Consider the following 27,120-nt stretch of genomic DNA (forward strand, 5'->3'; position numbering starts at 1 on the left):
AGAAACCCAAACATTCCTGAGGACTAGGTCCCCAACATTCCCGAGGGGGAGGGACTGCAGCATTCCCGAGGGGTGAGACATTGAGATTCCATGGGGGCCCCGACATTCCCAAGGGAGTGGGACCCCGAGATTGCTGAGGGTGGGGGAACCCAGCATTCTCAAGGGAGGGACCCCCGAGTCTCCTGAGAGGGAGGGAAACCCAACATTGCAAAGGAAGGGGAAGCACCAACATTGCCAAGGGACAGGGACCCCGAGATTCCTGGGAGGGAGCCCTGAAATTCCATCATTTTGTATGCTTGGCTGACTGACCAGACAGCTAGAAGTGCGAGCTCCCCAGAGGGTACATTGTTTGATTGAGAGCTCAGACCCTCTGATCTCTGTGCTCAATTTCATGATCTTGACACACGTTAAATGGTTTCAAGGATTTGTGGTTTGTGGTGTTTGAAACTTCAAAGGGCCGGGACGTTTGACACTTTCTTTTAGCTGGTCCAGATTTTTACTCAAACAAAGAATAAACTTATCTGGAGTATTACTGAAAAAAGACATTTTGTCGAATCTTTTCGTCTTGCATTCATCAGGACAATCGCAAGAATACCGATGTCAGGGAAAGCAACAGCTTTATTCAGTATGAGAAGAGAGTGCTGATTGGTTGGCAAATGGACTCTGATTCATACAGGAGTTGCCATGGAGAATACAGCAGTTAATGGTGAATGACAGTTAACTGTGAAACATTGAAATTTAAACCAGGCAGGGATTGACTGTGATTAGTAAAGGCATTGTCCTGAGGAATGAACCAGCGCATGGCTGTCATTTATTTTGTTTAGCTGATACAGGCACATGTTCTTTCTGTCTGCAAATCAGAGTCCACCTGCCAACCAATCAACGCAATGTCAGTCACACTCGTTCTTACACACACAAAGACTAGATACAGATAAAGGTCATGCACTTTTACAGATGACATTTAATTCAGTCTCTGGCTTATGATCTCCAGTCTGCCAGGTAACAGGTCTGTAGTTTTTTGATGGTTTCGATGCTTTAAATTTGAAGGCAGGGCATCATAAAGTGAAGGGTTCACAGTAGATTCAGAGCTTCTTGCAGTCAAATTTCTAGGAGGTTGATTCTCAGGTGAACTTTAACTGAACAGGTTATGTACTCTGGCTGTCTGATAAGTCACAGCTTGTTTCCGAGTCTGGTAAAAGTAATAGAGGAGCAGTATGTTAATGCTGCGCTGTAATTCAGGAGAAGTATGTTAATGCAGTGCTGTAATAGAGGAGCAGTGTGTTAATGCTGTGCTGTAATAGAGGAGAATATGTTAATGCTGTGCTGTAATAGAGGAGCAGTGTGTTAATGCAGTGCTGTAATAGAGGAGCAGTGTGTTAACGCTGTACTGTAATAGAGGAGAATATGTTAATACTGTGCTGTAATAGAGGAGCAGTATGTTAATGCTGTGCTGTAATAGAGGACCAGTATGTTAATGCTGCGCAGTAATAGAGGAGCAGTATGTTAATACTGTGCTGTAATAGAGGAGCAGTATGTTAATGCTGCACTGTAATTCAGGAGAAGTATGTTAATGCAGTGCTGTAATAGAGGAGCAGTATGTTAATGCTGTGCTGTAATAGTGGAGCAGTGTGTTAATGCTGTGCTGTAATAGTGGAGCAGTACGTTAATACTGTGCTGTAATAGTGGAGCAGTGTGTTAATGCTGTGCTGTAATAGCGGAGCAGTGTGTTAACACTGTGCTGTAATAGATGGGTATTGTGTTAACGCTGTGCTGTAATAGAGGGGTATTGTGTTAACGCTGTGCTGTAATAGATGGGTATTGTGTTTACACTGTGCTGTAATAGAAGATCCATGTGTAATAATCACCCTCGCTCCCTCACTCCCTATCCCACCCCTCTGTGCCACTCTCTACCACTCACCCCCTCTCGCTGTATTTCACATGTCACCTTGAGCTCTTCCAGCTGTGACATTTTGGGTTTTTTTGAAGCCGCTGAGAATCTATTTTCAAACAGCTGGGTTTCTATTTGAGAGATAAGAGACGGTGAGGTTTGGTGAAGAGGATGTGCTATGTAAACCCTGCACAAGTGCAGCCAGAGCTCTGCCTATCTGTAACTCAGCACAGGAACCTCTCTGAGAATCAGTCCCATTATCACAGGTTTGTGTTGAACCCAGGGCGCTGACTGCTTTAAAGCAGTGAGAGAGACACAGAGACTAATCAACACGTCACACAGTGAGACTTGGAGAGGGGCGGCACATAGAGTGTTGGGAGATGAACAACGGGTTATTATCCAGAGTCAAGGAAAAGCAGAAAGGATTCAAACCTGAACCTCGATTATTGCTGTTTTCAGATTAGAAGATGCAGCATTGTGTGGGGACATTGAATAGAGTGAGGTGGAGCCAATCAGAGCTGGAGAGAGAGAGGTGGTGGGAATGTTTGTAATGCAGCTGTGAAAGAGACTGATACCATCGATTACATTCCAGCACACAGTGCGCTAATGGTTCCCAGATATTCAGGGTAAGGGGATAGATTGTCCAAGAATTAGGGTTAGTGTTTGTGACCCCAGACCATGTGACCATGCCAGTGAAGTCCCCGAAATCTTGCAAGAAGCAGATATTAGGAACAATGTATAATGTCAAGTTTAATTTATATTTGTATTTGGGTTTTGAGAAACTGGAACATGTTTCTAGTTTCATTTAGTGTTTTCTGAGAGCTGGGAAGTGTGTTATACAACCCTTAAAGTGAGGCTGTGGGTCACAAAGGGTTTGATTGTTTAGTCAATATAGCAAAAAACTTAGTAAAATAGTAAAATCTTCTTAGTAAAATAGAAATAAACTGTGCCTTTGCCTAGCAATAAGGATCCAGGGACACACAGAGAGACACGGGGAAAGACAGGAGGCAGCTCAGTGAGCATATGTTACACCAGAGGCTGAAAGCAGGAGGTCTAATCTCTCTAATAAGAAATCGTGTAAGACAGCTGGAGAACTGAATGTAGGGAAATCATGTTTGCTCTGAAGTTGAAGTAATAGTGAGCTTACATTGTGGTTCTGAGCGTCTCAGGGAGAGATACCAACTGAAGAAAAGCATCCAGTGAATGCTCAGTAGTTCAGGAGTTTGAAACTGAGCTAACGCAAGCAAAAGACCTTGGTGCTGAGAAGATGGTAAATCTTCACTGGGGGTTTGTCTGGGATAAACGGAATTTTTTGAGTTTGAATCATTTTCTGGTATCTGCATTGAAATCTTTCCAACCTTTTTGCCTGGTGAAATGTAATTCATTTTTTCTGTCTAATAAATGTTTTATTCTGTGTTAATAGTTTACCGGTAGACTCTTGTGATTGTGTTCAGTAACTTTCCTCCATGGTTTCTAAAAAGAAACAAAGTTAGGATCTTCACTCTGGGATCTGCCTTGTCCAGTATGAACATCAGCTGGGATTGTAACACAAACAAGTTCCAAAGCAGGATTCACAGATGGGAATTTCCAGACTACTTCCCAAACACTGGATTAGGAGAGGAGGATTTGGGGACTTAATAACGGATAAATGAGTGGGATCATAAGCATTGAATCTACTTGGAATTGTCTTCAGGTCTAGGAGAGATCTGAGATATTCCATAGGATGACTCAAACGTGGCGAGAATTCTCTGAGGAAATAAGGGAAATGGGAGCTGGGGAATGTGGTGGATGGGGTGTATATGGACGATAGGAAAGCCTTAGAAACTGGTTGGATGGGGGATATGGAGAATGTGGTATTCCATGGGGTTCAGTTCTGATCTCCTCCTGCTTACTGGAGGATAAGTGATTTGAATCAGAGAGGGAAGGCTTCAGATTTACAGATATAATGTGATTTGCTAAGATGGAAATAGGCTGTAACATGGCAGATGGAATTCAGTGAGTCAATGTGAGAGGGTTCAATTTGGTCAGAATCATTATCATGGTGAAGTGGGAATAGGAATAGGATTAAGGGATTGAAGGGGAGGGGACAGATTGACAGGACATTAAAGGCAGTGCTTTGGGTTGATTAAAAAAAAAGCTGACTGAAATTTAGGTTAGAACACAAACTGAGATGAACCTTTATAAAACTTTAATAAGACTCAATTAGAGATTGTGAACAGTAATTGGTCCACACTATTGGGAGGATATTGAGGCTTTAGAGAGGGTACAGCGCAGACTCACTCTGAGACTCACTGTTATGAGTAAATAGCAATGTGAAGAGAGGTATAAAATATTATACTTTTTTACAAGATAAAATCATCGAAATGTTTAAAATGATGAAAGGATGGGACAGCATACATAGAAGCTGAATGTTTCCAGTGGCTGGGGGATCTCGATAGAAGATTAAGTGGAAGAGATTTGGAACAGAGAGCAGGGGAAACAGCTTCAGAGAGTTGTGAAGCTGTGGAATTCACTTCCTGGGTTAATGACTTTGGCAGAAACTGTGTCAATCTTCAAGATTCAGTTGGAGAGGTGATTGGGGGAAAAGGTGAAGAAGGGTTTTGGGAGCAGGGTGGGTGAATGTGAATGGAATGATTGGCTGGTGTGGAGGGTAAACACCAACACGGACTGGTGGGGCCGAATGGCCTGTCAGTGTGTGATCTAGACTCAGTGATGTTGTTAGACTTGGTTCTGATTGGTTAATGGGATTGTCTTTGAGGTTTTGGGCTTGAATTCAGTGGGACTGTTGCAGAATGTAAAAGCTGATTGTTACTTCCTGCCTCGCTGCTGAAACTGAAGATGATATTTTCCGTTTGATATTAATTGAATTTTTTTCCACTGATTTTTTTTTGATAGTATCATCTGGAAGAACCAGCAAGATCATTTCAATCTTCTTCCTGAGTTTGGTTTTGATCACCTTCCTGGTTCTTGTTTTCCTGTTCCACAGGTGGGTACAGTTAATCTCCGAGTTTGAGACTGGGAATTTCCCCAGTGAGAGAGGAGAGTGAGATTATCTGGGATTGGGGAAGTTAGTGGAATCTCTCTCACTCCCATTCAACAGGCCAGTGTGCAGGAACAGCTGTCCCTCCCTCAACGCCCCCCTGCAGAGACACCCCCACCTCTTCATGACCCCCACTGATTCTGTGGCTCCTTCTACTCCCCCTCTCAACCACGCTACACCCCCACACCCCTCACCGATTCCTCCCATCCCTCCCCCCACTCTGGTTGAAGGACTGTGTGCTTTGTGTTGTTCATAAGTATTTTCAAGTGACGTTTGATAAATATGTTGTAAAAAAACTGAATCCAATGGGATACAGAACTGCCTGAGTGACAGGAAGCAGAGAGTAGTGGTTAATGGATATTTTTTGGATTGCCTACCTCTCTTTCTCTCTCTCTCCTCCCCTCTCTCTCTCTCTCTCTCTATGCCTCTGTCTCTGCCTCTCTCTCTCTCTCGCTCCTCCCCTCTCTCTATGCCTCTGTCTCTGCCTCTCTCTCTCTCTCTCTCGCTCCTCCCCTCTCTCTATGCCTCTGTCTCTGCCTCTCTCTCTCTCTCGCTCCTCCCCTCTCTCTATGCCTCTGTCTCTGCCTCTCTCTCTCTCTCTCGCTCCTCCTCTCCCTCTATGCCTCTGTCTCTGCCTCTCTCTCTCTCTCTCTCTCGCTCCTCCTCTCTCTCTATGCCTCTGTCTCTGCCTCTCTCTCTTTCTCGCTCCTCCTCTCTCTCTCTATGCCTCTGTCTCTGCCCCTCTCTCTCTCCTCCCCTCTCTCTTTATGCCTCTGTCTCTGCCTCTCTCTCTTTCTCGCTCCTCCTCTCTCTCTCTATGCCTCTGTCTCTGCCCCTCTCTCTCTCCTCCCCTCTCTCTTTATGCCTCTGTCTCTGCCTCTCTCTCTCTCTCTCCTCCCCTCTCTCTCTCTCTCTCTCTATGCCTCTGTCTCTGCCTCTCTATCTCTCTCTCTCTCCTCCCCTCTATCTCTCTCTCTCTTGGGCTCTGGTCTATGTCCCTGACCTATAGGTGGTGACTGACCCTATCTGGATAAATTGCTGAGATTTGCTTCTAACTGATAGTTTTTTCTCATACAGGAGGAAGCAGCAAAGGAAGGCTCAGGAGTCCAGTCCTCTGGACATTGTGCCTCTGGTGCGCCCTGGGACATCAGGTAAGGAAGCAAAGCTGCTCTCCCCTCGCGGACTCCATTTAGGACCCTCACAATCCTGAGGAAAATAATTAACTGGGGGAGGGTCATCTTCAGTGGGTAAGGGTGGATCTGGCCCAGATAAACTCGAATCAAAGATTTAGAGACAAAACTACAACTGAACAATGGGCTGCCTTTAAAGAAGAGATAGTTCAAGTACAATCAAGATATATTCTCACAAAAGCAGAAAGGTAGAGCAAACAAACCCAGAGATCCCTGAATGCTGAGAGAATGTGTTTACGACAGAGTTCAGGTGGATAATACAGTCAGGAACCAGCCTAAATATAGAAAGTTCAGACAGGAGGTGAAAAAGCAAATAAGAGAAGGTAAGAGAAAATGTGAGGAAGACTGATAGCTGACATAAAAGGGAAGCCAAAAGTCTTTTATAGACATAAAAATAGTAAAAAGGTGGTAAGAGAAAGATTGGGGTAAATTAGGGACTGAAAAGGGGGATTTACAAATGGAAGCAGAGGCATGTCTCTGTATGTAAAGGGCACCCAGAGAGCCATTCACACATTGTGAGTCAGGAGCTCCCCACTGCTTCTCCAGAGCCCTCGTGATCACAGTTTGTGCTGGAGAAGCTGTTGATGTAAGCAACCACGTCCCCAGACATAGGAGAGTGCCTCTGGCATTGCCTATTGCTCACCTCCAGATGAGAGTCTGTCAGCGATACACCCACAGTCAGGCCAATGCTCACCTTTGTAGTGCTCCATGTTCACCAGCCTCTTGACCTTACAGAGGCCCCACTGCCTCCTGATGCTCAGGCCCTTACTCCTCATGTCCCTGTGCCAACAGGTGACAGGCCCTCCATCTCTCCATCGGAATGAGAGCCATTACCAAGGCAGGTGCTGCCTGCAGCTGGCATTATTGATGCCTCAGTGGACGTGTGAACGAACTGAAGTGATACATTAAGATTTCCCTCCATCTCAAAGCCAGCAGATCAGTGCAAAGCCCTTCACCTGGCCTCTGTCTAGACAACCCCATCCCACCCCTTCCAGGTGAGGACTAGTGATGGGTGTTCCTCCCATTCATACATACAGCGTATGGAGACCTTGCTCCTTGACCAGGGTAATGAAGGCCATGTGAAAAAGCCTCACATGGACACTTTTCTGCTTGACTCCACTACTCTCAAGATTCAACAGAGGAATCATAGGAAGACTAACCACATGATCCCTTGTCAGCCACGACCATTCACCCGGGTGGATGGAGGTTTGGAGTCGGGACTTGGCTGCCCTCCACCAGCCCTGCCCCTTGGAAGCATCCACCATCCTCCCTCGCTCCCTCCCTCGCTCCCTCACTCCCTCCCTCCCTCACTCCCTCCCTGCCTCCCTGCCTCACTCCCTCCCTCCCTGCCTCGTTCCCTCACTCCCTCACTCCCTCCCTGCCTCACTCCCTCCCTGCCTCCCTGCCTCACTCCCTCACTCCCTCCCTGCCTCTCTGCCTCACTCCCTCCCTGCCTCACTACACCCCTCACTCCCTCTCTGCCTCACTCCCTCCCTGCCTCACTACCCCCTCACTCCCTCTCTGCCTCACTCCCTCCCTGCCTCACTCCCTCCCTGCCTCCCTCCCTGCCTCACTCCCTCCCTGCCTCACTCCCTCCCTGCCTCACTCCCTCACTCCCTCCCTCCCTGCCTCACTCCCTCCCTGCCTCACTACCCCCCTCACTCCCTCACTCCCTCCCTGCCTCTCTGCCCCACTCCCTCCCTGCCTCACTACCCCCTCACTCCCTCACTCCCTCCCTGCCTCGTTCCCTCACTCCCTCCCTCCCTCCCTGCCTCACTCCCTCCCTGCCTCCCTGCCTCACTCCCTCACTCCCTCCCTGCCTCTCTGCCTCACTCCCTCCCTGCCTCACTACACCCCTCACTCCCTCTCTGCCTCACTCCCTCCCTGCCTCACTACCCCCTCACTCCCTCTCTGCCTCACTCCCTCCCTGCCTCACTCCCTCCCTGCCTCCCTCCCTGCCTCACTCCCTCCCTGCCTCACTCCCTCCCTGCCTCACTCCCTCCCTGCCTCCCTCCCTGCCTCACTCCCTCCCTGCCTCACTACCCCCCTCACTCCCTCACTCCCTCCCTGCCTCTCTGCCCCACTCCCTCCCTGCCTCACTACCCCCTCACTCCCTCACTCCCTCCCTGCCTCGCTCCCTCACTCCCTCGCTCCCTCCCTCGCTCCCTGCCTCGCTCCCTCCCTCCCTGTCTCGCTCCCTCCCTCACTGCCTCCCTCCCTCCCTCACTCCCTGCCTCACTCCGTCCCTGCCTCACTCCCTCACTCCCTCACTCCCTCACTACCCCCCTCACTCCCTCACTCCCTCCCTGCCTCTCTGCCTCACTCCCTCCCTCCCTGCCTCACTCCCTCTCTGCCTCACTCCCTCCCTGCCTCCCTGCCTCACTCCCTGCCTCACTCCCTCCCTGCCTCACTCCCTCCCTGCCTCACTCCCTCCCTGCCTCCCTGCCTCACTCCCTCCTTGCCTCACTCCCTCACTCCCTCCCTGCCTCACTAGCCCCCTCACTCCTTCACTCCCTCCCTGCCTCACTCCCTCACTCCCTCCCTGCCTCACTACCCCCCTCACTCCCTCACTGCCTCACTACCTCCCTCACTCCCTCCCTGCCTCACTCCTTCACTCCCTCCCTGCCTCACTACCTCCCTCACTCCCTCCCTGCCTCACTCCTTCACTCCCTCCCTGCCTCACTCCCTCACTCCCTGCCTCACTCCCTCCCTGTCACACTCCCTCACTCCCTGCCTCACTGCCTCCCTCCCTCACTCCATCCCTGCCTCACTCCCTCCCTGCCTCACTACCCCCCTCACTCCCTCACTCCCTCTGCCTCACTCCCTCCCTGCCTCACTACCCCCTCACTCCCTCACTCCCTCCCTGCCTCACTACCCCCTCACTCGCTCCCTCCCTCTCTGCCTCACTCCCTCTCTGCCTCACTCCCTCCCTGCCTCACTACCCCCCTCACTCCCTCCCTGCCTCACTCCCTCACTCCATCCCTGCCTCACTCCCTCCCTCACTCCCTCCCTCCCTGCCTCATTCCCTCTCTGCCTCACTCCCTCCCTGCCTCACTCCCTCCCTGCCTCACTCCCTACCTGCCTCACTCCCTCCCTCATTGCCTCCCTCCCTCACTCCATCACTGCCTCACTCCCTCACTCCATCCCTGCCTCACTCCCTCACCATCCCTGCCTCACTCCCTCCCTGCCTCACTCACTCCCTGCCTCACTCCATCCCTGCATCCCTGCCTCACTCCCTCACTCCATCCCTGCCTCACTCCCTCACCATCCCTGCCTCACTCCCTCCCTGCCTCACTCACTCCCTGCCTCACTCCATCCCTGCATCCCTGCCTCACTCCCTCACTCCATCCCTGCCTCACTCCCTCCCTGCCTCACTCCCTCACTCACTCCCTCCCTGCCTCACTCCCACCCTCCCTCCCTCCCTGTCTCACTCCCTCCCTGTCTCACTCCCTCCCTGCCTCACTCCCTCCCTGCCTCACTCCCTCCCTCACTCCCTCACTCACTCCATCCCTGCCTCCCTCACTCCCTCCCTGCCTCACTCCCTCCCTGCCTCACTCCCTCCCTCACTCCCTCCCTGCCTCACTCCATCCCTGCCTCACTCACTCCCTCACTCCCTCCCTGCCTCACTCCCTCCCTCACTCCATCCCTGCCTTACTCCATCCCTGCCTCACTCCCTCACTCCTTCACTCCCTCCCTGCCTCACTCCCACCCTCCCTCCCTCCCTGTCTCACTCCCTCCCTGTCTCACTCCCTCCCTGCCTCACTCCCTCCCTCACTCCCTCACTCACTCCATCCCTGCCTCCCTCACTCCCTCCCTGCCTCACTCCCTCCCTGCCTCACTCCCTCCCTCACTCCCTCCCTGCCTCACTCCATCCCTGCCTCACTCACTCCCTCACTCCCTCCCTGCCTCACTCCCTCCCTCACTCCATCCCTGCCTTACTCCATCCCTGCCTCACTCACTCCCTCCCTGCCTCACTCCTTCACTCCCTCCCTGCCTCACTCCTTCACTCCCTCTCTGCCTCACTCCCTCACTCCCTGCCTCCCTCCCTCACTCCATCCCTGCCTCACTCCCTCACTCCCTGCCTCACGCCCTGCCTCCCTCCCTCACTGCCTCCCTCCCTCACTCCATCCCTGCCTCACTCCATCCCTGCCTCACTACCCCCTCACTCAATCACTCCCTCTCTGCCTCACTACCCCCCTCACTCCCTCACTCCCTCCCTGCCTTACTCCCTCACTCCATCCCTGCCTCACTCCCTCCCTCCCTCCCTGCCTCACTCCCTCCCTGCCTCACTCCCTCTCTGCCTCACTCCCTCCCTGCCTCACTACCCCCCTCCCTGCCTCACTACCCCCCTCCCTGCCTCACTCCCTCGCTGCCTCACTCCCTCCCTGCCTCACTCCCTCCCTGCCTCACTACCCCCTCACTCCCTCACTCCCTCCCTGCCTCACTCCCTCACTCCATCCCTCCCTCACTCCCTCACTCCATCCCTCCCTGCCTCACTCCCTCACTCCATCCCTCCCTCCCTGCCTCACTCCCTCCCTCATTGCCTCCCTCCCTCACTCCATCCCTGCCTCACTCCCTCCCTTCCTCACTCCCTCACTCACTCCATCCCTGCCTCACTCACTCCATCCCTGCCTCACTCACTCCATCCCTGCCTCACTCCCTCCCTGCCTCACTCCCTCCCTCCATCCCTGCCTCACTCCCTCACTCACTCCATCCCTGCCTCACTCCCTCCCTCCCTCACTCCCTCACTCACTCCATCCCTGCCTCACTCACTCCATCCCTGCCTCATTCCCTCCCTCACTCCATCCCTGCCTCACTCGATCCCTGCCTCACTCGCTCCCTCACTCCCTCCCTGCCTCACTCCCTCACTCCCTCCCTGCCTCACTCCCTCCCTGCCTCACTCCCTCACTGCCTCCCTGCCTCACTCCCTCCCTGCCTCCATCCCTGCCTCACTCCCTCCCTGCCTCCCTGCCTCACTCCATCCCTGCCTCACTCTATCCCTGCCTCACTCACTCCCTCACTCACTCCCTCACTCCATCCCTGCCTCACTCACTCCCTCACTCCCTCCCTGCCTCACTCCATCCCTGCCTCACTCCCTCCCTCCCTCACACCATCCCTCCCTCACTCCATCCCCGCCTCACTCCATCCCCGCCTCACTCCATCCCCGCCTCACTCCATCTCCACCTCACTCACTCCCCGCCTCACTCACTCCCTGCCTCACTCACTCCCCGCCTCACTCACTCCCCGCCTCACTCCATCCCTGCCTCACTCCATCCCTGCCTCACTCCCTCACTCCCTCATTCCCTCACTCCCTCATTCCCTCCCTGCCTCACTCCATCCCTGCCTCACTCCCTCCCTCCCTCACTCCCTCCCTGCCTCACTCACTCCCTCACTCCCTCCCTGCCTCACTCCCTCCCTCCCTCACTCCCTCCCTGCCTCACTCACTCCCTTCCTCACTCACTCCCTGCCACACTCACTCCCCGCCTCACTCACTCCCCACCTCACTCCATCCCTGCCTCACTCCATCCCTGCCTCACTCCCTCACTCCCTCATTCCCTCACTCCCTCCCTCCCTCGCTCCCTGCCTCACTCCATCCCTGCCTCACTCCCTCCCTGCCTCACTCCCTCCCTGCCTCACTCACTCCCTCACTCCCTCCCTGCCTCACTCCCTCCCTCCCTCACTCCCTCCCTGCCTCACTCACTCCCTCCCTCACTCACTCCATCCCTGCCTCACTCACTCCATCCCTGCCTCACTCACTCCATCCCTGCCTCACTCCCTCCCTGCCTCACTCCCTCCCTCCATCCCTGCCTCACTCCCTCACTCACTCCATCCCTGCCTCACTCCCTCCCTCCCTCACTCCCTCACTCACTCCATCCCTGCCTCACTCACTCCATCCCTGCCTCACTCCCTCCCTCACTCCATCCCTGCCTCACTCGATCCCTGCCTCACTCACTCCCTCACTCCCTCCCTGCCTCACTCCCTCACTCCCTCCCTGCCTCACTCCCTCCCTGCCTCACTCCCTCCCTGCCTCCCTGCCTCACTCCATCCCTGCCTCACTCCATCCCTGCCTCACTCACTCCCTCACTCACTCCCTCACTCCCTCCCTGCCTCCCTCCCTCCCTCACACCATCCCTCCCTCACTCCATCCCCGCCTCACTCCATCCCCGCCTCACTCCATCCCCGCCTCACTCCATCCCCGCCTCACTCCATCCCCGCCTCACTCCATCTCTGCCTCACTCACTCCCCGCCTCACTCACTCCCCGCCTCACTCACTCCCTGCCTCACTCACTCCCCGCCTCACTCACTCCCTGCCTCACTCCATCCCTGCCTCACTCCCTCACTCCCTCATTCCCTCACTCCCTCACTCCCTCCCTGCCTCACTCCATCCCTGCCTCACTCCCTCCCTCCCTCACTCCCTCCCTGCCTCACTCACTCCCTCACTCCCTCCCTGCCTCACTCCCTCCCTCCCTCACTCCCTCCCTGCCTCACTCACTCCCTTCCTCACTCACTCCCTGCCTCACTCACTCCCCGCCTCACTCACTCCCCACCTCACTCCATCCCTGCCTCACTCCATCCCTGCCTCACTCCCTCACTCCCTCATTCCCTCACTCCCTCCCTCCCTCCCTCGCTCCCTGCCTCACTCCATCCCTGCCTCACTCCCTCCCTGCCTCACTCCCTCCCTGCCTCACTCACTCCCTCACTCCCTCCCTGCCTCACTCCCTCCCTCCCTCACACCATCCCTCCCTCACTCCATCCCCGCCTCACTCCATCCCCGTCTCACTCCATCCCCGCCTCACTCCATCTCCGCCTCACTCACTCCCCGCCTCACTCACTCCCTGCCTCACTCACTCCCCGCCTCACTCACTCCCCGCCTCACTCCATCCCTGCCTCACTCCATCCCTGCCTCACTCCCTCACTCCCTCATTCCCTCACTCCCTCACTCCCTCACTCCCTCACTCCCTCCCTGCCTCACTCCATCCCTGCCTCACTCCCTCCCTCCCTCACTCCCTCCCTGCCTCACTCACTCCCTCACTCCCTCCCTGCCTCACTCCCTCCCTCCCTCACTCCCTCCCTGCCTCACTCACTCCCTTCCTCACTCACTCCCTGCCACACTCACTCCCCGCCTCACTCACTCCCCACCTCACTCCATCCCTGCCTCACTCCATCCCTGCCTCACTCCCTCACTCCCTCATTCCCTCACTCCCTCCCTCCCTCCCTCGCTCCCTGCCTCACTCCATCCCTGCCTCACTCCCTCCCTGCCTCACTCCCTCCCTGCCTCACTCACTCCCTCACTCCCTCCCTGCCTCACTCCCTCCCTCCCTCACTCCCTCCCTGCCTCACTCACTCCCTCCCTCACTCCCTCCCTGCTGCCGATGGCAAATGTCTCAGAAGTGGCAGCTCCACCTCTTGCTGAGATCTCGATGTTATGAGGACCCATGAGTCTGGAACAAAAGCTCCTGCAATGTGGGCTTCACCACAGCTGAACATCTGTGACATCCAGTTGCCTCAGAGTTATTAGGATGTCCCTTTAATTGGCCACTTGCGCTGACCTTGAACTCTACCCACCTGTAAAGACCCTCCTCCCACCTCGAGGATTCACACGTCCAGAGCCACTGTGTTGTCTCGAACAGCTTTGGGAAAGTGGCTGGCCTAACTTTTCAGACACACTCCCCCACCTTTACCCTCTCCCTGTCACCCACCAACTTCTACCCATCACCATAGACCCCTCAACAGCACCATTCCTCTCCCTCCAGTCACCCTCGAACCTCCCTCCGTTACTCTGGACCCTATAACAATCCACTTCCTCCATAACGGGAGCCGACACCTGTAACCAGCCCCATGCCCACCCTGACCCTGCCCATTATCAGAGCCACTTGTCCCATCTCCCTCTATTACCCACACCCCCACCATGAGACCTTCACCTACCAGACTCTCGCTGTGGACCTGTCACCCTACCGCATCCCACTCCACCCTCTGGTTGTGACTGTACCCTCCTACCACAAGTACCCTGAGTTCACCCACCCCCTGAATCCCACCGTTGACACCACCAATGACCCCCCACCAAGGCACTGCCTCCCCTTCCCCAGACACCCACCCTCCCTTCCCCGGACCCTCTCGCCCACTTCCCCTCGTAAACCTGCCTCCCCTGCCCAGACTGCAATCCAAGTTCCCTAAACCTTGCAGCATCAACTCTTAAAGGCAGGCAGAAGCAGCACCTACATAACCCAAGATGCAGTGATGCTCACTAGGTGCACAACACTTGTATATAGCTGGGAAACAGACTGTTCTAATGATCCACTGGCAGGACATTTCATTTGGAGGGGAACATAATTCCACAAGTTGGCCTTTTAACAAGCACTCATGAGATACAAATTAAGGTAAGTATGGTTCCTGACATAGATCAGCAGGAAACTCCAGCCATCAAAATCAGGAGACCAAAATTCCAAACTGATTTCCCACTGACAATTCCTGCCACTGGCCAGAGTGGAAAATTCCAGCCCCATGTCTTTTTCTTCAACAATACTCAAGTTCTGTAGCTACACCAAATGACACTGACCTAGACCTTGGTGCACAGGGAACCATTTCAAATTTGCAGATGATAGGAAGCATTGTGAACTGTGAGGAACACAGTGTAACACTTAAAAAGGACATAGAGAAGGTGGTGAAATGGGCAGAGAGGTGGCAGATAGAGTTCATGCAGAGAAATGTGAGCTGATTCACTTTGATCGGAAGAACATGGAGAGACAATATAAAATGAAGGGTACAACTCTAAAGGAGGTGCAGGAGCAGAGGGACCTGGGTGTATCTGTGCAGAAACCATTGAAGGTGGCAGGACAGGCTGAGAGCACGGTTAATAAAGCATACAGTATCCTGGGCTTTATTAATAGGAGCATAGCATACAAGAGCAAGGAGGCTATGTTAAACTTGTATAAAACACTGGTTCAGTCTCAGCTGGAGTATTGAATCCAGTTCTGAAAGTCACACTTTAGGACGGATCTGAAGACATTGGAGTGAGAGCAGCAAAGATTCATAAGGATGGTTCTCGGGATAAGGAAACTTCAGTTATATAGACAGACTGGAGAGTTTGGAACTATTTTCCTTGGAGAAGAGAAGGTTGAGAGGAGATTTGATAGGGGTGTTCAAAGTCATGAGGGGCCTGGACAGGGTGGATAGGGAGAGACTGTTTGCAGTTTACAGAGAAGCAGCAAACACAGTGCAGGTTGCAAGCAGAGTGAGCTGATATGATTTTGGTGAGTGGGGAGTTCAGGGGAGGAGGTGCTCCTTTCTTTCTACTTTTCTCTTATTTCAGTGCAGTGGAAGGAGCTGGTTGTTCAGTAACTGGCAAGTCAGCGGCCCGGGAATGTGGGAACAGCTGGGAACCAGTGGGATCCAGGACAAACATGTCTGCAGAAAGCATAAGCAGCTAGAGGAGTTCTGGATCAGGATTACCGATCTGGAAGCTGAATTGCAGACACTGCACAGCATAGGGGAGGGGGAGAAATACCTGGATACTTTGTTCCAGAAGATAGTCACACCTCTTAGAACAGGGTCATCTGTTTTGGTCAGCAGTGAGGGACAGGAGGATGTGACTGTCAGTGCGGCAGGTAATGGAACTGAGCGGGGAGGAGGTGAGGAGCCTCAGGCTTTACCTTCCTCAAACAGGTTTGAGGTACTCAACCTGTGGATGAAAGTGAAGTCTGTAAGGTGGATGACCTCGCTGGTCATGGCACTGTGGTACAGGAAGCCGGTCAAGCAGGGGGAGCAAAAAGGATTGTAGTGGTAGTAGGGGATAATATAGTGAGGGGGATTGACACTGTTCCCTGCCGAAAAGAACGCGAGTCGAGGTGGCTATGTTGCCTGCCCTGTGCCAGGGTTCAGGACATCTGCTCAGGGCTGGAGAGGAACTTGCAGTGGAATGGGGACGATCCAGGTGTCGTTGTCCATTTAGGTACCAATGACATAGTTGGAACTAGGAAAGAGGTTCTACAAACTCAGTATGAGGAGCTAGGCACCAAATTAAGAAGCAGAACCTCAAAGGTAATAATCTCTGGATTATTACCTGAGCCACGTGCAAATTGGCAGAGGGCAGATAAGATTGGACAGATGAATGTGTGGCTCAAAGACTGGGTGTGGGAGAAGTGGGTTCCAGTTCATGGGGCACTGGCACCAGTACGTGGAAAAGTGGGATCTGTACCATTGGGACAGTGTCAACCTGAACTGTGTCCTCATGAGCCACCTAACTAAGGAAGCAGAGAGGGTTTGAAACTGAATAGTGGGGGCAATGGATCAATTTGGGGAGATGCGGTAAACCAAATAGTAGAGACAAGGCAAGAGAGAGGTCGTAATATGGGAAATGACCAGCAGGATGTGACAGGAAGTGACAGAGTACAAATCAAAGAGTAAATCAGAGGATAAGGCTAGATACCACTAAAATAATAAAAGGACAAAACTAAAGGCTTTGTGTCTAAACACACTTGGCACTCTAAACAAAATAGACGAACAGATAACGCAAATAGAAATAAATAAAAGTGATCTAACCATTACAGAGACATGGTTACAGGATGACACAGACTGGGACTTGAATATTGAAGGGTATGTGACATTTAGAAAGGGCAGGAAGTTAGCAAAAGGTGGAGGGGTGGCTCCGTTAATAAATGATGGTATTAGCAAATGAGAGGGGGATGACCTAAGTTCAGGAAACTAGGGTGTAGAAACAGTTTGGTTAGAGGTGAGAAATGATAAAGACCAGAAGTCACTTGTGGGAATGATGTACAGGCCCCCTAGTTGTAACTACACAGTAGTTCAGAGTATAAAAGCAGAGATAATGGGAGTTTGCCAGAAAGGTACAGCTATTATCATGGGGGATTTTAGTCTACATATAAACTAGAAAAATCAGATGGGCAAAGCTAGCCTAGATGAAGATATCATAGAATGTTTTCAGCATAGTTTCTAAGAATAGCAGGTTCTGGAGCCAACCAGAGAGCAGGCTATACTAGACATGCATTGAGCAATGAATTAGGATCAATTGATAACCTCATAGTGAAGGCCCCCCCTAGGTAGTAGCGATCATAATATGATTGAATTTTACATTAATTTTGAGGAAAAGAAGAGTGGGTCCAAGACTAGTATTTTAAACTTAAATAAGGGCATTTATGAAAGCAGAGCTAGCTAAAGTGAACCGGCAAATGTGGTTAAGGGATAGGTCAATCGAGGTTCAGTGGCAAACATTTAAAGGGATATTTCAGAATACATAGAATAGATACATTCCAATGATAAAGAAAATTTCCAAGGGGAGGACCCACCATCCGTGGTTAACGAAAAAAGTCAAATACGGTATCAAACTTTAAAGAAAAGCAAATAATGGTGCAAAGATGGGTGGCGGTCAGAAGATTGGACAGAATATAAAGAACAGCAAAGAATGACAAAAAGATTAATAAGGAGGGAAAAAATAGAGTATGAGAGAAAGTCAGCTAGTAATATAAAGATAGATACTAAGAGTTTCTATAGATATTTAAAAAGAAAAGAGTTAACAAAGGGAGCGTTGGTCCTATTGAAAGTGAGTCTGGGGAATTAATAATGGAAAATAAGGAGATGACAGATGAATTGAACAAGTATTTTGCTTTGGTCTTCACTGTAGAGGACACAAGTAACACCCCAGAAATAGCTTTAAATCAGGAAATGGGAGGGAGGGAGGAACGCAGGAAAATGACAATCACCAGGGGAGTGGGACTGAGCAGATTGTTGGGGCTGCGGGCTGACAAATCCCCAGGTCCAGATGGACTTCATCCTAGCGTTTCAAAGGAAGTGGCTAGTGAGATAGTTAATGCGCTGGTTTTAATTTTCTAAAACTCCCTGGATTTAGGGAAGGTTCCATTAGATTGTGAAATATTAAATGTAACTCCTTTATTCAAAAAGAGAGGGAGACAGAAAGCAGGAAACTACAGGCCAAAATATAAAAACAAAAAACCTGCAGATGCTGGAAATCCAAAACAAACAAAAACAGAATTACCTGGAAAAACTCAGCAGGTCTGGCAGCATCGGCGGAGAAGAAAAGAGTTGACGTTTCGAGTCCTCATGACCCTTCGACAGAACTTGAGTTCGAGTCCAAGAAAGAGTTGAAATATAAGCTGGTTTAAGGTGTGTGTGTGGGGGGCGGAGAGATAGAGAGACAGAGAGGTGGAGGGGGGTGGTGTGGTTGTAGCGACAAACAAGCAGTGATAGAAGCAGATCATCAAAAGATGTCACAGACAACACAACAAAAGAACACACAGGTGTTGAAGTTGGTGATATTATCTAAACGAATGTGCTAATTAAGAATGGATGGTAGGGCACTCAAGGTACAGCTCTAGTGGGGGTGGGGGGAGCGTAAAAGATTTAAAAATATTTAAAAATAATGGAAATAGGTGGGAAAAGAAAAATCTATATAATTTATTGGAAAAAAAAACAAAAGGAAGGGGGAAACAGAAAGGGGGTGGGGATGGGGGAGGGAGCTCAAGACCTAAAGTTGTTGAATTCAATATTCAGCTCCCTCCTCCATCCCCACCCCCTTTCTGTTTCTTCCCCCTTCCTTTTGTTTTTTTTTCAATAAATTATATAGATTGTTCTTTTCCCACCTATTTCCATTATTTTTAAATATTTTTAAATCTTTTACGCTCTCCCCACCCCCACTAGAGCTATACCTTGAGTGCCCTACCATCCATTCTTAATTAGCACATTCGTTTAGATAATATCACCAACTTTTAACACCTATGTGTTCTTTTGTTCTGTTGTTTGTAACATCTTTTGATGATCTGCTTCTATCACTGCTTGTTTGTCCCTACAACCACACCACCCCCCTCCACCTCTCTGTCTCTCTCTCTCTCCACCCCCCACACACACACCTTAAACCAGCTTATATTTCAACTCTTTCTTGGACTCGAACTCAAGTTCTGTCGAAGGGTGATGAGGACTCGAAATGTCAACTCTTTTCTTCTCCGCTGATGCTGCCAAAACTACAGGCCAGTTAGCTTAACATCTGTCATAGGGAAAATGTTGGAAGCTTTCATTAAAGATGTTATGGCAGGGCACTTAGAAACATTCAAGGCAATCAGGCAGAGCCAATAGGGGAGGTGGTGGCGTAGTGGTACTGTCACTGGACTGATAATCCAGAAACCCTGGGTAATTTTCTGGGGACCTGGGTTTGAATCCCACCACAGCAGATGGTGGAATCTGAATTCAATAAAAATCTGGAGTTAAAAGTCTGATGATGACCATAAAGCCATTGTCGATTGTTGTAAAAACCCACCTGGTTCACTAATGTCCTTTAGGGAAGGAAATCTGTCACCCTTACCTGGTCTGGCCTACATGTGACTCCAGACCCACAGCAATATGTTGACTCTTAAAAATTCGCCCTGAACAAGGGTAATTAGGGATGGGTAATAAATGCTGGCCTAGCCAGCGACAATCGCATCCCACAAACGATTTTTTAAAAATATGGTTTTGTGAAAAGGGAATCATGTTTAACCAATTTATTGGAGTTTTTTGAAGAAGTAACCTGTGCTGTGAATAAAGGGGAACTGGCGGATGTGCTGTACTTAGATTTCCAGAAGGTATTTGATAAAGTGCCACATCAAAGGTTATTGCGGGAATTGTTGACTTTTAATGACTCTCCAAATTTTCCTGTCCCACCCGTAATGATGTCTGCCACTGGCAGGGCCAGAAGATCCCAGCCTATGAGTACAGTAACCTCGAAACCTCTCTCTGTACTCTATTCCTTACCTATTATCCCACCCTTTCACAGCAACACCGAAACTGATTCAGATTACCCAACAGCCACTTTGATTGATGACAGCTCCTGCTCCTAAGTTGTAGGGAACAGCAGAACATCATACCTCTGAACATGGGAGCTCACTGGACACAAACAATGTATTCCCTCTCTCTCGCTCACTCTGTCTCTCCTGCTCTCGCTCGCTGTCTCCCTTTCTCTCCTTTGCTCACTCTATCCCTATTATGAAACAACAGTTTGGTAAAGGCTGTTATTTAAAATCCCAGAGGAAAACTTTAAACAACTGTTATAACTTATATTTTCAACTGGTGTGTTTGAGATGCAGCTCTGAAATCAGGAATCAGACCACCAGTTCTCAAGAGGTTTTTATATCAAACTAAATGAGACATGTAATATTTTACAACAAATTAAACACATACACATGGCTACAAATTATTACTGTCATAACTTTTAACAAATTCCCAGACTAATCCCCACTAAGGCAACAGCAACCTATAGACTTAACCAGGCACCAGGCAAAGCATTTCCAACTTATGAATTCAAAATGAGGTTCTTTTCACTTTGGTTCCTGTGCAGACACAGGGGTAGGCTTACAGTCTTTGGTCTACGTTGCCTCTGCTCTGCACACACAAAACTGCTGTCTGTTATACCCAACACAGCTCATCGAATGTAAATTCTCTTTGTATCACCAGCCCCTTTGAACTCCACCTCTGCTAACAATAAAACCCCTTTCATAGTACCAATTATATTAGTAATATAAACAGCGCTTAGTGTCTTGCAGCTAGGTGCAAGATTTCATTCCCACTCTTGAATGCTCTATTCACCAAAATGAAAGTGTACTCTCTACTTCTCTTTACACCTCAAAACTACTGTACATCAAAGCACCCAGACTAGCTGGCTTTAATGTAGTGAAAACACACACACAGACACACTACAGACTAAACCTCTATTTAAAAAAAAGTCCAATAACATTTTATACATTAATAGCTTCATGACAATCTCTCTCTCCCCCTCACTCGCCCTGTCTGTCTCTCGCTGTGGTAAAGTGAGGTACCCTGTCCCTTTAAGAGAATGCAAGTGTACTGATCATGTGACAGCACTGACAAATCATTGTACAGTGCAAGCAACTGGGAACTGTAAGTCCAGTTCTGGAGGTTTCTGAGTGAGCACATATGATCTGGTGCTCTGCCCTATGTCTTAATAAACCTTCACTATTTATTATTACATCAGTCTCTCTTCCTTATTGATTACAAGCAGCAATTGATGAGAACACAGGGAGGCAGGCAGTTAGAGTGCACTTACCAATGAGCTCATTTACCCAAGACATAAGACTCTCTCTCTCTGTTGCTCGCTCTGTCTATCTCTCTTTCATTTGCTCTCTCTCATATGCTCTATTTCTCACTCAGTGTTTTGTTTATAGGAAATAGGAACAGGAGAAGGCCATTCAGCCCCTCAAGCCTGCTCTGCATGTTTTTTGGAGAGAGCAACAGGGTTAATGTTGACATCACTCTCTCTCACTCGCTCTACTTCTCTCTCTCTCACACTATATCTCTCTTTGTCTCTTTCACTTGCTCTGTCTCTCTGTCTCTGCTTCTCTCTTGCTCTGCCCATCACTCACACTGTCTCATTTTCACTTGCTCCATCTGTCTGTCTCTTGCCCTCTGTTGCTCCTGCATCCCCAGCCACCGCTCCCCCTACAGTGCCCCCCACCCCACTGCCAACTCCCCACCCTGCCCCCGCCACCTGACTCCCCACCCCCCACCCTATCCCATGCCACCCACCCCCATGCCCCCCCACCCACCCCCCTGCCACCACCACCCCCCACCAACCCCCACCCCACCCCCACCCCCACCTCCCTGGCCTCCGCCCCCCCACCCCCTGCTCTCCCAACCCCCACTCCCCAATCCCCCATCCCCCCCCTGCCCCCAACCCCCCCCACCCCCCCTCCACCCCCCTGCCCCCAAACCCCCCACCCCCCGCTCCCTCCGCAGCCCTGAGGCAGTTGGAAGGCCCTCTGGGAGGGTCCGGCACCAGAGAGGCAGCCTGGGATTGTGAGAGACCCTCAACATGGAGGCACCTCTGGAGCCTAATGAAAATTTAATACTGAAGCCTTCCCGCTCTCGGCTGTGTTTGTCTTGTGTTCTCACCCTCTCTCCTTCTCTCTGTTAACTTTCTATTCTTTTAACTCCTTATGTTTTGTACAGAGAAGAACACTGATGTCCACGTGTCAGACTTACTGACTTTCCTCACCAAGATGCTAAAATTGGAACATGAAGGTGAAGATGACGACAGTGACGATGAGAAGTCTGTTGGGTTGGTTAAAGAATATCGCGTGAGTGAACTGGCCTCCTTCTATTCTCTGTGAACCTCCCCTCATCCAAAACTCTCCTGTCTGCAGCTCCCACGACACTCAAGAAGCTGGACACTGTCCAGGACAAAGCAGCCCACTTGATTGGCACCACATCCACAAACAATCACTCCCTCCACCACCGACCCACAGTAGCAGCAGGGTCACTGGGTCAGAATCCTGGAACTCCCTCTCTAACAGCACAGTGGGTGTACCTACACCATATGGACTGCAGCGGTTCAAGAAGGCAGCTCAGCACCACCTTCTCAAGGGCAATTAGGGATGGGCAATAAATACTGGTCCAGCCAGGGAAGCCCACATCCTGTGAATGAATAAAAAAAGCCACGAGGAGTAGGTCATTTGGCCCTTCGAGCTTGCTCCACCATTAAACATGATCATGGCTGATCCTCTATCTCAATGCCATACTCCCTCTCTCTCCCCATATCCCTTGACACCTTTAGAGTCCAGAAATCTATCTATTTCCTTTTTAAGTATATGTGACTTGGCCTCCACAGCCTCTGCGGTAGAGAATTCCACAGGTTCACCACCCTCTGAGTGAAGAAGCTTCTCCTCATCTCTGTCCTAAATGGTTTACCCCGTATCCTGAGACTGTGACCCCTTGTTCTAGACCCCCAGCCAGAGGAAATATCATCCCTGCATCCAATCTGTCCAGTCCTGTCAGAATTGTATACGTTTCAATGAGATCCCTTCTCATTCTCCTAAACTCCAGTGAATACAGGCCTAATTGGCCCAATCTCTCCTCATACAACAATCCTGCCATCCCAGGAATCAGTCTGGTGAGCCTTCACTGCACTCTCTCTATGGCAAGTATATTCTTTCTTAGGTAAGGAGACCAAAACTGTACACAATACTCCAGGTGTGATCTCACCAAGGCCCTGTACAGCTGCAGTAAGACATCCTTGCTCCTGTACTCAAGTCCTCTCACAATGAAGGCCAACATACCATTTGCCTTCTTAACTGCTTGCTGCACCTGCATGCTGGCTTCCAGTGATTGGTGTACAAAAACACCCAGGTTCCTTTGCACATCAACATTTCCCAATCTATCACCACGTTATACTGCATCTGCCATGTATTTTCCCACTCACTAAATCACCTTGAAGCCTCTTAACACCCTCCTCATCACTCACATTCCCACCAAGTTTTGTGTCATCAGCAAACTTTGAAATACTACATTTGGTTTTCTCATCCAAATTATTGATATATTTTGTTAACTGACACCCAAGCACGGGTCCCTGCTGTACCCATCAGTCACCGCCTGCCACTTCAAAAAAGACAGATTTATTCCGACTCTCTGTTCGCTGTCTGCTAACCAATACTCAGTCCATGCCAGTATATTACCCCCAATCCCATGTGCTTTAACTTTACACCATCCTCGTGGCTGTTGGTAGCCCACATACCCTCTGTGATGATGCTCCTGTCATGGAGATGGAAGCAGATACCTATAGTCCCTACATTCCATGAGGATGATGACAGTGCAGACACTCCATAGATTCTCCCATGGTTTATGAGAATGTCTGACTCCTGTCTGGCCGAGGGCACATCACTGAGAACAGGGTCATATCATGGAGATACAGGGGAGAGACTTTCATTTCTCCTGATCCTATGACATCCTTTGTGAGTGGAACCTTTCAGGACCACACTGTCTCCGGACACAGACGCTGAAGAGATCGGGGAGCAGCCACACCTCAAAGATGCCGGGAGCCCACAGAGAGAATGAGAGAACTCTGTGCTGCCAACCCAGGACATCCTGGCAGCAATGATAAGCCCCATCGAGGTACAGGAATGACTGATGTGTCCTGTGACAGGGAATGTGCACCGTCAGTCTGCTGGGAAGGCTGCACAGACACAGGGAAGAGGCCCTGGACTGAGACACCTGCCTTTATCCTGTGCAGAAAGGGTTCACAGCTGAGTGACAAGAACACTGCTCATCAGAACAAGGAGCCACAGGCAGGGAGACACTCTTAGGCACTTATTGACAATAGTGAACATTATGTACAAGTGATTAACACCTGTGGCCAGGATGTGCAACTACTTTTACCTAACTTTCCTAACTCTGCATTGGTGCTCCCCGCAAACCACAGTGGAGGTGGAGGCAGACTGCTGACTGTGACGTCCTGTCTGTGATGACTTTAGCGGGCATCCTCTGGAGGGCTGAGACCTGGAGGGTCCTGGCCTGTTTTTGGGGTCCTGCTGTGTGGCAGTGGCCCCCTCCTCAGCTTGTGGAGCTGGAGCTGCAGAGGTCTCAGGAAGAGGGGAGTCACATGGGCCGGTCACTCCCAGAGTCACCTGGGTGGATGGCCCCGGACTGTGCACCTGCTGATCCTCCTCCCTACGCGTGCCCGAGGCTGACTCCGTGAGTGGAAGGGGAAGCTGGAGTGAGATCGAGCTGCCCAGCACCCCTCTCACGTACACACTGTTGGAGGCCAACTATGGCATCAGTGATGGAGTTAAGCCCGCGCAGCAGTGCAGGAGTGATGTCCTGGACCAAGGTTACCCAAATATAGACTGGGACAGTGATAGTGTAAAGGGTAGAGAGGGGTAAAAGATCCTAGATTATGTTCAGGAGAATTTTCTACAGCAGCATGTGTCCAATCCAACAAGAAAAGATGCACTGTTGGACCTGGTTCTTGGAAATGAGTTGGGCCAAGTAGATCAAGTGTCAGTGGGGGAACATTTAGGAGGCAGTGGTCATTGTATTGTATGTTTTAGGATGATGATAGAAAAGGACGATAGGCAATCCAGAGTAAAAATAATTAACTGGACAAGAGCCAACTTCCATGGGGCAAGAACGGAGCTGGGTCAGATAGACTGGAATGAAAGATTGGCAGGAAAAACTGTAGCTGAACGATGGGCTACCTTCAAAAAAGAAATGGTTCGGGCACAGTCAAGGTATATTCCATTGATAGGGAAAGGTAGGGAATCAAATCCAGAGCTCCCTGGATGAAAAAGGAGATAGAAATTAAGATAAAGGAGAAAAGGTGTGTTTATGACAGGTGTCAGGTAGAAAATACAATTGAGAACCAAGAGGAATACAGAAGGTCCAGAGGGGAGGTGAAAAAACATATTAGAGAAGTGAAGAGGGATTATGAGAAAAGACTGGCAGCCAACATAAAGGGAATCCCAAAGTCTCCTAAAGGCATATAATTAGCATTAGGGTGGTAAAAGGAGGAGTAGGGCTGATTAGGGATCCAAAAGGGAATTTACACATGGACGAAGGGGCCAGGGCTGAGGTATTAAATGAATACTTTCCATCCGTCTTTACCAAGTAGGGAGATGCTACCCAGGCCATGGAGACAGACAAGGAAGCTCTGTCACTAGAAAGGTTCAAAATTGATAAGGAGGAAGTGTTGAATAGACTGTCGGTACTTAAAGTTGACAAGACACCGGGACCGGACGCGATGCATCCAAGGATATTGAAGGAAGTGAGAGTAGAAATTGCAGGGCACTGGCCATAATCTTTCAGTCTTCCCTACACTCAGGGGAGGTGCCAGAGGACTGGAGAATTGCAAATATTACACCCTTGTTCAAAAAAGGTAAGAATAAGCCCAGCAATTACAGACCAGTCAGTTTAACTTCAGTGGTGGGCAAGATTCTAGAAACAATTATTCGGGATAGAATTAGTAGCCACATGGAAAAATATGTGTTGATAAGGAAGAGCCAGCATGGATTTCTAAAGGGGAAATTGTGTTTAACTAACTTGCTGGAGTTTTTTGAAGAGGTAACAGAAAAGGTCGATGAGGGTAATGCTGTTGATGTGTACATGGACTTTCAAAAGGCATTTGACACAAATTGTGCCACACAACAGACTTGTGAGAAAAGTTACTGCTCAGAATAAAAGGGACAGTAGCAACGTGGATACAAAATTGGCTGAAAAATAGGAAGCAGAGAGTAATGGTCAATGGATGTTTTTCAGGCTGGAGGAAGGTTTGTAGTGGAGTTCCCCAGGGGTTGGTATTGGGACCCTTGCTTTTCCTGATATATATTAATGATCTAGATCTTGGTGTGCAGGGGCCAATTTCAAAGTTTGCAACATCGATATGAAGCTTGGGAGTGTTGTGAACTGCGAGGAGGAGGGTGTGGAACATCAAGAGGACATAGACAAGTTGGTAGAGTGGGCAGATAGGTGGCAGATGAAGTTCAATGCAGAGAAATGTGAGGTGATGCATTTTGATAGGAAGAACATGGACAGACAATATAAAATAAGGGGTGACATTTTGAAATCGGTGCAGGAGCAGAAAGACCTGTGTGTATGTGTGCATAGATCATTGAAGGTAGCAGGACAGGTGGAAAGAGCAGTTAATAAAGCATATAGTGTCCTGGGCTTTATTAATAGGGGCATAGAGTATAAGAGCAAGGAGGTTATGCTGAATTTATATAAGACATTTGTTAGACCTCAGCTGGAATATTGTGTACAGTTCTGGGCACAACACTATAGGAAGGATGTGAACACATTGGAGAGAATACAGAAGAGGTTTACAAGAATGGTTCCAGGGATGAGAAACGTCAGCTATGAGGATAGATTGGTGAGGTTGGGACTGTTCTCCTTGGAAAGAAGAGGAGATTTGATAGAAATGTTCAAAACCATGAGGGGTCTGGACAGAGTAGATCGGGAGAAACTGTTCCCACTTGGAAACGGATCAAGAACGAGCGGGCACAGATTTAAAGTGATTTGCAAAAGAAGCAAATGCGAGATGAGAAAAAACTTTTTCACACAACGAGTGGTTCGGGTCTGGAATGCTCGGCCTGAAAGTGTGGTGGAGGCAGGTTCAATCGAGGCATTCGAGAGGGTATTAGATGATTATTTGAATAGAAACAATGTGCAGGGATAATGGGGTAAAGGCAGGGCAATGGCACAATGGAAAGTTGGTG

General features: G+C 50.1%; 1 protein-coding gene across 1 annotated transcript in view; it reads left to right on the plus strand.

Moving 5' to 3' along the window:
* The first annotated feature begins 980 nt into the window (after positions 1–980).
* The window catches only part of LOC121276840 (receptor-type tyrosine-protein phosphatase alpha-like), a 42,299-nt gene continuing 16,159 nt past the window's right edge, over positions 981–27,120 (plus strand). The window contains exons 1-4 of the mRNA XM_041185384.1: positions 981–999; positions 4,784–4,874; positions 6,006–6,079; positions 22,088–22,215. Coding sequence (XP_041041318.1) covers positions 981–999; positions 4,784–4,874; positions 6,006–6,079; positions 22,088–22,215 — 312 coding nt within the window. The remainder of the gene's footprint in view (positions 1,000–4,783; positions 4,875–6,005; positions 6,080–22,087; positions 22,216–27,120) is intronic.

The sequence above is a fragment of the Carcharodon carcharias genome, chromosome 4 (genome assembly GCF_017639515.1).
Source record: "Carcharodon carcharias isolate sCarCar2 chromosome 4, sCarCar2.pri, whole genome shotgun sequence".
NCBI classification, from domain to species: domain Eukaryota; kingdom Metazoa; phylum Chordata; class Chondrichthyes; order Lamniformes; family Lamnidae; genus Carcharodon; species Carcharodon carcharias.